General features: G+C 53.2%; 1 protein-coding gene across 6 annotated transcripts in view; it reads left to right on the forward strand.

The window, feature by feature from the left end:
- Nucleotides 1–8,673, forward strand: part of Brat1 (BRCA1 associated ATM activator 1) — a 14,670-nt gene extending 5,997 nt beyond the window's left edge. For 2 of the 6 annotated variants that reach the window (XM_021186635.1, XM_021186634.1), the window contains exons 4-14: nucleotides 795–942; nucleotides 1,815–2,187; nucleotides 2,365–2,484; nucleotides 3,445–3,536; nucleotides 3,717–3,835; nucleotides 3,909–4,095; nucleotides 4,250–4,323; nucleotides 6,002–6,104; nucleotides 6,239–6,337; nucleotides 6,431–6,606; nucleotides 7,191–8,673. In XM_021186635.1, the coding sequence (XP_021042294.1) occupies nucleotides 795–942; nucleotides 1,815–2,187; nucleotides 2,365–2,484; nucleotides 3,445–3,536; nucleotides 3,717–3,835; nucleotides 3,909–4,095; nucleotides 4,250–4,323; nucleotides 6,002–6,104; nucleotides 6,239–6,337; nucleotides 6,431–6,606; nucleotides 7,191–7,886 (2,187 nt within the window). In that variant the 3' untranslated portion in view covers nucleotides 7,887–8,673. Of the gene's footprint in view, nucleotides 1–794; nucleotides 943–1,789; nucleotides 2,188–2,364; nucleotides 2,485–3,444; nucleotides 3,537–3,716; nucleotides 3,836–3,908; nucleotides 4,096–4,249; nucleotides 4,324–6,001; nucleotides 6,105–6,238; nucleotides 6,338–6,430; nucleotides 6,607–7,190 lie in introns of those variants that run through there. The other 4 variants (XM_029533845.1, XM_029533846.1, XM_029533844.1 and 1 more) reach the window with 4 other exon arrangements.
- The last annotated feature ends 6,284 nt before the right edge of the window (nucleotides 8,674–14,957 follow it).

The following is a 14,957-nucleotide window of genomic DNA, read 5'->3' on the forward strand; positions in this document are numbered from 1 at the left end:
GTGAGTTCCAGGACAGCCAGGGCTATACAGAGAAACCCTGTCCCGAAAAACCAAAAAAAAGAAAAAAAGAAATGTGTCGTTCTTCCTCTGACCTCTTTCCCATCTCAGGAGGGTGGAGCGGTGGTGTGAGGCCGGGGAACAGTTGTGTGAAACCAGCTAGCACTTCCATCGATCCTCTTGGTTTTCTGTTTTGTTGTTGTCTTTCATTTATTACCACTACTACTTTGACACAGTGTCTCTCTGTGTGGTCCTGGCTGTCTCGGAGATTGCTGTATAGACCAGGCTGGTCTCTAACTCACATAGATATCATGCCTCTGCCTCCCAGTTGCTGGAATTAAAAACGTACACTACTGCATCTGGTGGTTTCCCCCTCCCCCCCATATTTATTTTTATTTTATGTCTGTGGGTGTTTTGCCTACGTGTATGTCTCTGGACCACATCCATGCAGTTCCTGTGGAGGTCAGAAGAGGGCATCACATCCCCTGGAACTGGGATTTATAGAGTTGTGAGCCACCATGTGGTTATTGGGACCTGAGCCAGGTTTCTTTACTGCAGCAGTCAGTGCTCCTAAGCCCTGAGCCATCGCTCCAGCCCCATGTTTTCTCTTTTGAGACGAGGTCTCACCATGTATTCTTGGCTCATCTAAAATTCAAGGAGACTCACCCGCTTCTGCCTCTGAATGCCGGGATTAAAGGATGCACTACCAAGCATGATTCTCTCCCCCCCCCCCCCCGAAAACGGCCAACAATAAACCCTGCTTCCTCCGCATTTCTGATGCTTTTTTTGCTTCCTAGCAGGGAGAGTTGTTGCTGGGGCTCTTTGGGGAGTCGGGTGCCCCCAGCTGGGCAGCCTGGAGCATCCCGAGTGTGCGCAGCGGCTGGATCCAGGGCCTGTGCTCCCTGGCACACCACCCCAGTGCCCTGAACTTCCTGGCTGACAGTGGTGAGTGTGGCTCATGCCCTGCCCCAGCTCTCTGACAGGGCCTCCTGCCTCTCTGCCTGTGCTGTGGGATCTCCAAGAAGCTCCCTCTGAATCCAGTCTTCTCAGCTGGGGAAGTGGTGGTGGTCCAGGCTTGTCAGTATGAGCACACAGTGACTGTAGGGAAATGTATCTTTGATTCCTAAGGTCTGGGGTGGCTCCTGCAATTTCGTCCTGTCAAGTAATCTCGAGTTTGTCCTGTAACATATTAGAACTGGTTAGAAGCTCCATTGGCCCCAGGCGGTGCTGGCACATCCATTTAATCCCAACACTTGGGAGGCAGAGGCAGGCAGGGTTCTGGGGTCAAAGGCAAATGTTGCTTATTTTTTTCTCCAAATCCAGCTTAGGTTGAAATAAAGTTAGGTATCAGTACAGGGAGGGGGTATCCCTGTGTGTGTAAAAATCAGCTGTTTCCAGTGCCTAGGCTCAACTTAGTTGGTGTGGGAAGCCTTTCTCCCCACAGGCTTTTTTCTTTTTTAATTTTAATTTCTTGGTGTTGGTGCAACCTAGGAGACAGAGTCAGATGGACACACACGGACACACACACACACACACACACACACACAAACACACATATATAAGTTCAAGGCTAACCTGGTTTATGGAGTGAATTCTAGGACAACCAGGGCTACACAGTGAAACCCTGTCTCAAAAAAAAGAAAAAGAAAAGAAAAGAAAGAGAAAGCATTGGCTTTAAAGCCAGCATGCTGGAGGCTCATGCTGGCTGCTTGTGAGCAGAGGGCAGTCTGGGTGCTTTCCGAGGCCTGAAGGGTATGATGGATAGGTGTCCTCTGTGTGCTGCTTCATCCAGGGGGACCTTTCGCTGCCCGCTCCAGGTGCTGTGGACACCATCTTCTCCTTGCAGGGAGACCCCAGCCTGTTCGTCGCCTCAGCAGCCAGCCAGCTCCTAGTCCACATCCTGGCTCTGTCCATGCAAGGTGGAGTGCCAGGGTCCCATGTCCCTGAAGCTGCTGCTTGGCCTGTGTGTGCCCAGAAGATTGTGAACCACGTGGACGAGTCCTTGCATGCCAAGGCCACCCCTCAGGTCACACAGGCCCTGAATGTCCTGACTACGACCTTCGGGCGCTGCCATAACCCCTGGACAAGAGTCCTCTGGGAGCGGCTAAGTCGCCCAGTCGCCCACCTGTTTGAGAGAGACCCCATTCCAGCCGTACACTCGCTCATGGACCTTCTTCTCAGTGTGGCCAGGTCAGGGGGCTGCGGGGACTTGGGGTGAGTGACCATTGTCTGTGAAGTGTCAGAGCAGCTGATGCTTCATAGGGAGGACCCCGAGGATGCCCCAGGGGACAGGGCATCTGCAGGACTGGGCATAATTGCAGCTGTCCAGCTAGATGCTGATGGAGGCCTGGCTTTTTCTTTCTCCAGGTCGCCTGTGTTGAATTTTGCAGCCTGTGGCCTGTGGGAGATGCTGGCCCAGACTCTGAGCCGCCTGAGCCCCACACAAGCTGGGCCTCTAGCCCTGGGGACCCTGAAACTTCAGCACTGGTATGATTTGGGGGAGCTGAGAGTGTCATAGTAATGGTTGGGGAACTTTGGAGCCAAATGTGAGAATGGGCCAGGTGGGAGAGCAGCCAGGTGGGATGGGCAGCCAGGTAGGATGGACAGGTATTAAAGCACTGGTTGCCTCCTTCTGTCCCTCTCTCCCTTCATTCTCTTCCCCTTTGTCTCTCTCTCCCTTCCTCAGTACTTCGTATGGAACTTAGCATTTTACACATGCTAGTCATGCTCTGCCACTGAGCCACATCCCCCATTTCCTCACTGGGGGATTCTAGGCATGTGTTCTGTCATAGAGCCATTCCCACAGTTCTCTTTTTCTTCTTATTTTGAGACAGTCTTCACTGAATTGCCCAGGCTGTCCTCAAACTCACTCTTCAGGTCAAGCTGGCCTTGAACTTTACATGTCCACCTCCACCTCCTAAGCAGCATGGGCCATATCACACTGAACAAGAGACAGAACAATATCAAATAAAAGTTTGTGTTGCCCCAGAGCTAACGTCTGTGCTGTCTGTAGCTGTCCTCTCACCTCCAATAAGGCTGAGCCAGACTCCTGGAGCTCCCTCGTCTGTACCCCATGGGGTGTACAGAGCTGTGGGCTGCTGAATGTGGGATGCAGGGAGGAAGCGTGCTTGGTCCATCAGTGGTCCATCGCTTAACGTGAAAAGGGACCCCTCAGGTCATTGAACACAACATGAGCACACTTCGGCACCACCCTAGGAGCCATGAAAGTCCCCATCAATCTGATCAGGGAGTGTAGCCAGCCTTTCTGGGGCCCCTGAGGACCAAGCCTTGGTCAGGCCCCTCCTCCTACCAGGTTCCTAACTAGCAGCTTACAGAGGAGCTCTTTCAGAGGAGCCTCCGCCCTCGCTTGTAGTGAGCCACCATAGACTCTGTAGGGTGCTCAGATTGTGGCAAGAGTATAACCCTCATCCTATACTGTGTCCCCAGTCCCCAGGAACTGAGGACCCAGGCCTTTGGAGTCCTCCTACAGCCACTGGCCTGTATCCTGAAAGCTACCACTCAGGCCCCTGGACCTCCAGGTATGCAGGGAGGGTGGAACCCTCCATTCTTAGGCAAAGAAGAGTGAGCTACCCTGGTCCCATGCAGACCTCCCCCAGCTAACAGTACAGGAAGACAGCATCCCTGACCAGCCCCGGCCCTGAGCTTGAGCCCTTGCTCGGATGGTGGTCACTGAAGGGATGCTGTTGTCTTTGCCTTAGGCTTGCTGGATGAGCCTGTGGGTGGCTTGCTGACTGTGGATACACTCCTGTCTTCAAAGTCAGCCTGTGTGGGACTCCTTTGCCAGACTCTGGCTCACCTGGAGGAGCTGCAGATGCTGGTGAGTATAGCGACGCCTCGTGTCACAGAGCCACATGACCCCGGGCCTCTGCTGACTTTGTTCCTCCCTGCAGCCCCAGTGCCCCTCACCCTGGCCACAGGCGCCTCTGCTGCAAGCCGCTGTGACTATATTGCATCTCTGTGATGGCTCGGCAGACCCCAGCTCCAGTGCGGGAGGCCGTCTCTGCGGGACTCTGGGTGGCTGCGTTCGTGTCCAGCGAGCAGCTCTCGACTTCTTGGGGACCCTGTCTCAGGGGACGAGTGAGTGCCTTTTTCTCTTGTCCTAAGTTCTACTTTCTCTTCTTCTTCTGGGGGTGTCTGACCCTGCTTCCATAGGGTTTGGAATCCATGCTCCCGGCCTGGCGGTGCGCTCTGGGTGGATGTTGGTTTGATGGTTCCACTGTATCTGTTTCAGGCCCCCTGGAGTTGGTGCTGGAGGTATTCGCTATCCTCCTGAAGTCCCTGGAGAGCCCGGAGTCCAGCCCCATGGTACCGTAAATGGGTTCCGGGAGGCTACACAGCTGGGGACCTTCTCACTTAAGAACGCTTCCAATAGAGGCTACCAAGCCACTGCCCATAGTGACCTTTCTGGGTGTAGTGAGTGGTAAACACCTGTGATCCCCCCCAGATGTGGTACAGACTGGAGGATCATGAGTTCAAGACCAGTCTGGGCTACAAAGAGACCCTGACAAGCTGGGTATGGTCGTACACGCCTTTGGTTCCAGTATGTGGGAGGCAGAGGCAGGCAAATCTCGAGTTTGGCCAGCTTGGTCTACAAAAGGAGTTCCAGGACATCCAAGGCCACAAAGTGAGACCACAAGAGAACAGAGACCCTTGACCCAAGAGTCAACACTGGTAGCAATGGCTGCATGGGACCCAGGATCGGGTCCATCTGGGTGAGGCTTACAGTTAAAGGCTTCTCTAGTTATACATATTTAAAAAAAAAAAAAAGAATGGCAGAATGTTTGCCAGGCGAGGTGGCACACACCTTTAATCCCAGCACTCAGGAGGAAGTGGCAGGCAGATTTTTGAGTTCGAGGCCAGCCTGGTCTACAAAGTGAGTTCCAGGACAGCCAAGGCTACACAGAGAAACCCTGTCTCAAAAAACACACACACAAAAAAAAAAGTCCCAGGTCGGGGGAGTGGGGGATGAGGGGGGAGTGGGGGAGTTTCTTCCCACCCTCGGCTGTTTATTTTCCCAGATGAAAGACACTCAGTCTTATTGTATTGTTAAATATGCTTTAGGCAGCACAATAGCTGGGCAGCTGCCTACCCTCCACGCTGTTAGAATCCAGTTTCCTACTGATAACTCAGAGTTACTACTTAACTAATTTCTGTGTTCTGTTTGGGCTGCTTTTGACTTCAGTTGGCCAGCCCACGTGGCTCAGCTATCCCGCTGCTGCGCCTTTCTTCTTTTTCTATCTCTCCTTGCGGTTCCAAGCCCAGGAACCCTAAACTCCACCTATGTCTCTTCTTTCCAGCCATTGGCTACTGGCATCTTTCTTTACCAATCAGAATTAACTGGGGGCAGGGTTCTCTGGTGTCTTACACTGCCTTAGGGGCGATTTTGGGGGACCTAAATTAGCATTGAGTATAAACAGCATTGGGCCAACCCACAACAGACTTCTAAAGCTATAGGGGAGCCAGGGGTGGAGCTGGAGGTGGGGCATGACTGATAGCTAGCCCAGTGTCCTAGCGCATTCTTTCCTGTCAGTGGCTTTTGTTTTTATAGTTTTGAGACAGGATGTTACTCTGTTGCCGAGCTGGCCTCTAGTTGGCATTCCTGCTGTCTGCAGCATGCCCTGCCATTCACAGGATTCTTGGGGGGGGGGGGGAGGAATTAGGGGAAGGTTTCTCATGCACTCCCCTGCTCCTGGGTGCAGACTTAGTGCCAGGTGCTGCAGGCAGAATGGACCAAAGGAGGAGAGGCTTGGGGTTGGGGTGGAGGGTTAATGTCATAGGTCCCATCAGCCCAGGCAGGGCTTTTGAGGAGGGCATCCCATCAGCCCAGGCAGGGCTTCTGAGGAGGGCATCCCATCCTCTTCAGTCTCTCTGTCTGGGAGGCTAGACTGCACTTAACCTCTGTTTCTGTGCCCACAAGTGGCATGGTCAGGGACAGGGACATGGGTAGCATGCTGCTCCTACCCTCTAGCATGTCCCACTCTAGGTCCTAAAGAAGGCCTTCCAGGCTACACTCAGATGGCTCCAGAACCCACATAAGACCCCCAGCAGCTCTGACCTCAGCCCCGATGCCCTGCTGTTCCTCGGAGGTAACCCTAGCTCCTTGCAGAGCTGTATCAAGTTGGAGAGGTGGGGCAGGGGGCAGCTGGGAGCTGGGCAGGGTGTCCCTCAGGGAAGGCAGAGTGTGACTCTAGAGACCACTGACCTCCCCTCCCTGGTACAGAGCTATTCCCCATACTACAGAAGCGCCTGTGCAGCCCATGTTGGGAGGTGAGGGACTCGGCCCTGGAGTTCCTGACGCATCTGATCAGACATTGGGGAGGTGAGCACCGTGGGGACAGGGTGTGTATGTTGTATGTATGCCCTGCTGCCTGAGTGGCCTTTGATCACAGCTGTGTGGCATTGACCCCCCCAGGGCAGGCTGACTTCAGAGTGGCACTGTGTTCCTCAGAAGTACCCACACTTGCCCTCCAGCTCCTCCAAGACCCAGAGAGTTATGTCCGAGCAAGTGCTGTGGGTGCCGCCGGGCAGCTCTCCAGCCAGGGTCTGCAGGCCGCTTCTGCCAGCCCCGAGAACCCGCAGGCCCAGCAGGTAGGCCCAGGGAGTTGGTAAGCAGCTAGCCAAACCTGTAGCAACTGCTTCTGAGAGGGGGACCACCAAGGAGTGGGGGGCAGTCAGGCACAGTGCCTGTGCTCTTTCTGACACCCCACCCATGATAAGCAAGGGCAGGGCTGAAGGAACACAGAACACATCGTGTCGAGGGACCAGAGCAGCACATGGCCTGTGCTGTGGCTGAGGACTACGTCCCCTGGGTCCTGTCCTTGGCTCATCACTGTATTAGTTGGATTTCTTGCTGCTGTATCAAAATACCTGAAGAAAGCAGGTTAAGGAAATGAGTGTGTTGGGGCTCATAGTTTGAGGGTTCAGTCCTCCTGGTTGGGTGAGCCGTGCTGGTAGGAGCTTGAGGCAGCTGTAGTCAGGTAGCAGAGAGAGATGGATGCTGGCGCCTGGCTCTCATGCTCCTTTTTATTCAGCGTGAGACCCCAGCTGTTCTGTGCTTTAGCCTCACCTAGATGTTCTGTCACAGTCACTCAGAGGGCGGTCTCATGGCTGCATTAGAGCCTTGTCAAGTTATCAGGGTCAGGCCGACTTTTCTGGAATTCTCCAACCTGCAGGGCCTACTCATGGACCTTATGCATATCCTGTCCACTGACTCGGAGGGCTTCCCTCGAAGGGCTGTGTTACGGGTCTTCACGGAGTGGCTGAGGGATGGCCATGCGGACGTGGTTCGAGACACGGAGTGGTTCGTGGCCACTGTTCTCCAAGCAGTGAGCCGGGATCTGGACTGGGAGGTCCGCGTGCAGGGTTTGGAGCTGGCACGGGTGTTCCTCATCCAGGCACTGGGCCAGCCCAGCCCCCACTGCCCCTATACAGTGGGCCTGCCCGGGGCCTCCTCTCCCCGCCCACACCTGGAATTCTTGCAGACTCTTTGCCGTCTGCCGCTCTTTGAGTTTGCCTTTTGTGCCTTGCTTGACTGTGACCGACCGGTTGCCCAAAAGGCCTGTGACCTGCTCCTCTTCTTGAGGGACAAGACAGTTCCCTGCAGTAGCCCTCAGGAGGCAGGGGACAGCCCCAACTCAGCCTCAGTGGAGGCTGCCCTGCAGAGGTGGCGGGATGGGGAGCAGACCCAGCCCCTAGGGGACCTGGATCCTGAGGCCATGCTAGCCATCCTCAGGGCCTTAGACCTGGAGGGCCTGCAAGGCAGGCTGGCCAAGAGCAGCGACCATGTGGAGAAGAGCCCACAGTCCCTGCTGCAGGACATGCTGGCCACGGTGGGTGTGTTGGAGGAGAATGAAGCTGACTGCTACTAAGGTGTGTCCTCGTCCTGTCCCTGTCTCTGTCCTGTGCCAGCAGGAGGACTCCAACCCAGGTCAGCCGCTCAAGAGAGCCTGCAGGGGGTGGATCACACGTCCTACGTTTTGAGCCTGGTATGATAACACACCTATGGTCAGAGCATTTAGAAGGCCAAGGGAGGAGAATGCAGAGTTCCGGCCAGTCTGGACTAGATAGCAACCCTTTCTCAAGAAAACCCAAGAAATCAAATCAAAACAAAATCTCCACCCTTTGTGTGCCGTGTGCATGCAGACCGGAGGTCAGCCTCCGGGGTTCCTCAGGTGCTGTCCACCTTGGCTTTTGAGAAAAGGTCTCTCACTGGGACTTGGTACTCCCTGAAGAGGCTTGCCAGTGAGCTTCAGGGATCCCGCCACCACCTCCTTAGCACCGGGATCATAGTACTGCATCCCCGTGCCTGGGTGTATGTACATGGGTGCTGGGATTTGAACTCAGGTCCTCATGCTTGCACGGCAAGCACTTTACCCACTGAACCATCTCCCCAGGCCCCACAGGATCCTACTTTCCATGTGTTATTAAAGAGGTGGCTTGTTTTCTGCTCAGAACAAGTAGCACTGAAGTCTATAACACTTCAGTTGTGTAAGTGGTTTATTTAACACAGCCCCACTGTGATCTGCATATGGCCATTCAGCTCTCTGCTCCATCAACCAATGTTTGAAAGTCCCATAATCTTTAAAGAATTAAGATACATTAAAAGTTTAAAGTCACAACTGTGGGTCCTGTAAAATAAAAAAAAATTTTTTTTAAGTTCTGTCTCTCTTTGAGGGTAGCCACAGCACAGTTACAATCAAAGCAAACCCAACATCCAGCGGTGTAAACATTCAGAGCTCACTGTGATCTCCTGAGCTCCAGAGGGCTTGGCCTTCTCCCAGCTCCGTCATCCACAGTGCACACCGCTGGTCATGCCACAGTCCTGGGGTCTCCACTACAACTGAAACTGCACCTTCATCAGTGACCTCTCCTGAGTCCTTTCCATGATAGCTTAAATCCTGTAGCTTTTATGTGACTAACCAGTAACACATGAGAATTTTTTTCTTTTAAGATTTATTTATTTATTATATGTAAGTACACTCACTGTAGCTGTCTTCAGACACTCCAGAAGAGGGCGTCAGATCTTGTTATGGATGGTTGTGAGCCACGATGTGGTTGCTGGGATTTGAACTCTGGACCTTCGGAAGAGCAGTCGGGTGCTCTTACCCACTGAGCCATCTCACCAGCCCGAGAATTTTTTTTTTTAAACTAAGTTTATTTGGCAGCTTGAGATGCAGCCTGGGTCCCCTCTGGACCACAGCTCTGTGTGTCAATCCTGAAGAGTTTCTTCCCAGAAGATTTACCTCAGTGGTACTGGTCTCTATTAATCACAGCTGATTCTTCAGCCCCAGCTGACCAGAAAGATTCTGATTTTAAATATATCACATGAATGGTCCTGATATTCTTACTTCCCTCCTAAAACTTCACAAGCCAGGCCTCTACCATCTGCATTTCTCTGAACACTGCCTTCAGCTCCCACATAATAGCCTGTTAGGCTTTGAGCAGTCGATGGCTTTTGCAGCTCTAAGTTCCAAACACTTGTACAATCCTCAAAACATCATGCTCGAGTCTGTCAGTACCCCCCTCCTGGTACCAAGTTCTGTCCTACTTTGTTGTCTATTGCTGTGATGGACACGGTTGTCTTGTTAGAGTTTCTATGGCTGTGAAGAGACCATAGCAATTCTTACAGTGGAAAAGATTATAAACTGAGGCTGGCTTGCATGGTGCAGGCAGACATGGTCCATGTCTACATCTGGATCAGCAGACAGCAGGAAGAGAGTAACAGCCTAGCCTGAGCACTCAAAAAAGCCCACACCCCAGTAATACATGTCCTCCAGCAAGGGCACACCTCCTAATTGTGCCACTTTCTATGGCCCTGTGGGGACTCTCTTCATTTAAGCCACCACAGTTCCCCACCATGATGCCAAGTAGGCAAGGAATTAGGAGGTGACTGAGGGAAGAACTGTATCTTCGTAGCGGTATCTCCTGATAGCCAGGATGCCCCTTTATGGTTACGTCGGAAACGGAGACACTGGGGCTCTTTCCCACGTGGACTGATGAAGGACTCTGAGAAGACAAACTGGCCAACCATGCGGGGAATAAAACAAAACAGACTCAATGTTTAGAGCATTATAGTATCACTTGCAGTACAGATATTCCTTCTTTGTAGAGCTCGTGGATAGAGATGCTCTGAAAGGTAGGTCTGGTCTTCTATGATCAGGGATGGGAACAGGGTGAACCAAAGAAGGAACTGTTCATTTTTGACTCACAGTTCAAGGCTACTCTCATCGCAGAGAGGGAGACATGGCAGCAGCAGGAGGCGGCAGCTCACATGGCTTCCATAGTCAGGGAACAAGAGTGATGAGCAAGCCGGGCGTGATTGCGTACGCCTTTAATCCCAGCACTCGGGAGGCAGAGGCAGGAGGATTTCTGAGTTCGCGGCCAGCCTGGTCTACAAAGTGAGTTCCAGGACAGCCAGGGCTATACAGAGAAACCCTGTCTCGAAAAACAAACAAATAAACAAAAGAGTGATGAGCGAAGGGTGCTGGAGCTCCGCTTGCTCTCATCGCAGAGAGGGAGACATGGCAGCAGCAGGAGGAGGCAGCTCACACGGCATCCGTAGTCAGGGAGCAAGAGTGACGAGCGAAGGGTGCTGGAGCTCGGCTTGCTTTCTCCTTTTTATTAAATACAGCCTGGGAGATGGTGTCACTCATTTCGTGTGTATCTCCCCACACCAGTTAAGCAGTTTAAGAACCTCTTCACAGGCTTGCCCAGAGGTGACTGTAGTGCCTGCCCTGGTGACAGTGTTAGCAGTCACATCAGACCTCTTTGCACTCACTGGAGGGAGGAGTGAGACATCTTTAGCAGGAAGCTTTGTGCATGCAATACAGTCCTCTTATGCAGATCGGGGTTCTGGAAGTAGCCGTATCTTTATCTGTGAACAACCCTCTGGGCAGTTCAGGGTGTCACAACTCAACAGGACAAGAAATATGACTTCAACCCATTCTTCTGACCAGTAATTCAAGTCCTGCAGATACAGTCCTCTGTTGTGTAGAGTGCTGATTGTGAGAGAGAAGCCCAAACCCCAACTCCCAATTCGCTACTTGCCAGTCAGGCTGCTCCCTCAGCCTGGCTGAGCCTCACTTCCCTCATCTGTGAAGTGGGGTGCCCTCACCAGATGTCTTAGGGTTGACATTGCTGTGGCAAACCACCATGACCATAGCAAGTGGAGGAGGAACGGATTTATTTGGCTTACACTTCTGAATTAAAGTCCATCCTTGGAGGAGGTCAGGGCAGCGAATCAAGCAGGGCAGGAGGCTGGAGGCAGGAGCCAACGCAGAGCCCCCGGAAGGGCACCGCTCAGTGGCCTGCTCCCTATGGCTTGCTTGGAACACTTCCTTATAGAACCCAGGACCATCAGGCCAAGGGTGGCACTGTCCACGGTGAGCTGCCCCCCCCCCCCATGCATCAAGAAAAACCACAGGCTTTCCTACAGACCAGTCTGGTAGGGGCATTTCTCAATTCAGGCTCTCTCTTTTAAAATAACCGGCTCAACACCAACCCTGGAGAGAGAGACCTGACTGAGCCCCAGTGAGCACGTTTCACTGAGAGACACCGGGCCAGAACTCGAGGTCCGAACCTGCACTTCTGCCTCCGTGACCCACAGGTCTCCATTCTTGTTCTGTAGCAGAAAGCCCAAGTCTAGACAGTTTATAAAATCAGATGGCTCCCTTAGCATTTCTGGTGGTTGGAAACAGCGTAGCCTCGGAGCCTGCCGAGGGGTGGCTTAGCTGAGAGTGACAGGGTCAGTGACAGGGTCCTGAGGAGGAAGGACCAGGGGTCAGAGATCAAGATAGGGCAGGTGGGCTCAGGAGGCCAAGGCTTCTGCCCAGCCTGTTTATGAAGAAGTACAGCATCTTATACACTATTAGTGGGAGAACGAGAGAGGGCAGGGTTAGGCAAAGCCATCGTACAAGGGATGACGTCAGCAGGAGGCTGATGAAGCAGTGTTGCACAAGGCGCACAAGATTATCTCACGGGTGTCAGGGACAAGCACACAGAAGTGTCAAGATGGAGAACCTAGGGGATAAAGCCAAGTTTCCAGGAACTGAAACCTTAACTCCTTCAAAGCCAGGTTCCAACCTCAGACTGGACCTTGCTGAGCTGGTCCTGGGCGAGGACAAGGACCTTAGTTCCTTTCGTCCTTTCCTTGGGGGCCTCTGAGAAAGCCTGGGATCACCTGGCTCTCAACAGAGGAGGAACCGTGTTCACTCAGGAGCATGATCGAAAGGCCAGATTTGCACAATCTGCCCCAGTCCGTGTCTGTGTGTGTGTGTGTGTGTGTGTGTGTGTGTGTGTGTGTGTAGGCTGTAGGTTGACATCTGGTGTCTTCCTCTCTCCCTTTCTTTCTCTCTTTTCCTTCCTCTTGCACCTTTGGGTGGGTGCCTACAGAAGCCAAAAGACAGTGTTGGATCCCATAGAGCCAGGGGCCCGAGTGGTTGTGATCCTCCTGATATATTGTAACCACCAATCGAGCCTCCCCATCTTGGATTTGGAGACAAGGTCTTTCTCACCAAATCTGTTTTCATCGGTTTGGTTAGACTGGCCACCAGTGAGCTCCGCTGGACTCTGCCACCCCTGTACTAGGATCACATGGGGACCAAGCTTACAGCACCCTAGCCTTTGGGGGTGGGGGGACAAGCTAGACTCCATTCAAACCACAACGCAATTTAACATCATCAGTCCAGTACTAATGTCCCCAGAGTCAGTGACGTTCAGTGACTTTGCCCCCCACCTTGCCCTGGGCTTCCCACTGACCTCACTTGGCAAATATTCCTCCCCATGTAACTGTTCATCTCTTTAGTTTATAAATGAATGTCTGTGTGTGCGCGTGCACCACGTGTATTTTGGGTCTTCTGGAGGAGCAGCGGACACTTGGCCTCTGAGTTCTCTCGCCTGCTTCTCCACTCTATCTGGTTTTTTTGTTTGTTTTTCGAGACAAGGTTTCTCTGTGTAGCCGTGGCTGTCCTGGAACTCACTCTGTAGACCAGGCTGGTCTCGAACTCAGAAATCCACCTGCCTCTGCCTCCCGAGTGCTGGGATTAAAGGCGTGTGCCACCATGCCCGGCTGATCTGTCATCTTTTATTGTCCAAAATGAGCCAGGAGAGAGGCCTGGGCAGAAGGGTGGGAAAAGACTTCTTGATAGGAGCCAGGCAAGAAACAGTGCGGGGTGTGTCTCGAGTCAGGGAGGGCAGATGAGCAGGGTGCTGAGCGAGTGGTTGTCTAAGGGGTACCCAGCAGCCCCTCCATCTCAAGTCTCAGAGAAGACAGATGGAGGGCCTTGGTGCTCAGAAGACTGTTAACTGGCCTCCCTGGGACAGGGCCTTCTGAGGGGATTTGGGGAAACTGAGTCAGCCCCAGACCTCGTCCTCGGTAAACCTACATTATAAACAACACTGTAGCCCCAGCCATCATCAGCAGAGTGACTATGCCAGCCAGGAGGTTTGTTGAATGACTGAATGACCTATGTCTGCTCCTGTGCCAGGCTGCTCAGAACCCCCTTCATGAGGTGCAAGCCTAGGCCACTTGTGGGACACTCCCCTGTTTGTGCCAGGAGTGGAGGACATAGAGACCTCCCATCTCGCCCCCTCTGTGGGACCCTCTTCCCCACACACATCAATTCCTGTCAGAGCCAAGATGTGTCACCATGGAAACTGCTTGGCAAAGGCTGGCAGGCAGAGGCGGCCAGCAGCCGCTCACACTACCCAGCTCCCAGCGGCACCCGTTGAAGTGACACGAGCGTGCCTGGCGGTGTGTGGCATGTGTGCGGTAAGTTAGGGCTTGGGTAGGCACATAAGTGTTTGTGTGATGCACGTCAGAGGTGGTCTGGGAGTGTGTGCTCTTGTGTGTGCATACATGTGCATGTGTGTCAACATGGTGAACTGTGGCTGCATGCATGCGCTCTGGGTGTGATGGCTGCTGGGTGCACACAGACATGGGAAATAGAGGACTGACAGGGATGTGTGTACTACAGGCTGGGCGTCACTAGGTGAAGGACCAGACCAAGGTGACCTGTGGCTGCTGTCCCTACCCTCGAAGTGGACCTCCTGGCCAAAGACAGCCACGGCTCAGGTAATTATCCGTCTGCAGGAGTGCATGACTGGAGAGCTTCTGAGAGGCGGCACCTACTGGGACCGAAACTTACAATATTGGATGAGAGTCAGGCAGTGAGGGGGAGAAAAGCAGTTATCTGGGTGGAGAGTAGTCTGGAGTCTGGAGCGATGAGAGAGGCCGGGAAGAGGAGACACAGCCAGTGGGGCTGCACTCAAATTTAAAAAGGCCATCTTCCTAGAATGGGGGTGCCAGAAGAGGCACCCACAGAGGTAGCACATGGGATGAGAGGACAAATGGCTGGGACAGACGGAGCCGGTGGAGATGTCAGGGGGAGAGCCAGGTGGCTCGAAGCTTGGATGCTCCAGGGACAAGATGGGGCTTGCTCGTGAGACTTAGGGACGCCTGAGGGTCTCACTGTGCAGGGGGATGGGGCTTGAACGGAGAGAGTACAGGTGGAGCCAGCTGTGCTGGGCAGTCAGGAGAAAAACATATCTGGAGGTTGACCAGATGTTTCTTTCTTTCTTTCTTTTTTTTTTTCTTTTTTGGTTTTTTTGAGACAGGGTGTCTCTGTGTAGCCCTGGCTGTCCTGGAACTCACTTTGTAGACCAGGCTGGCCTCGAACTCAGAAATCCGCCTGCCTCTGCCTCCCAAGTGAGTGCAGGCCTGTGGGTAGGGTAGAGGAGTGTCTGGAAGGCATGGAACTTCTGCAGTGTGAGAGGGAAGGGAAGTTTGGGTCCCTAGGGCCTTGTCCCCAGGATCTGAGGACAGTGACACGCCCTCCAGGTACTACTGATTCTCTATCCTTGTAGCCCCCCACCCCAGCTCTTTTATCTATGTGGGGATGAAGCTAGTTTGGTGACCACACCTTCCAGGTACCTAGAGCCAC

Source organism: Mus pahari, chromosome 23, assembly GCF_900095145.1.
Source record: "Mus pahari chromosome 23, PAHARI_EIJ_v1.1, whole genome shotgun sequence".
Lineage (NCBI taxonomy): Eukaryota > Metazoa > Chordata > Mammalia > Rodentia > Muridae > Mus > Mus pahari.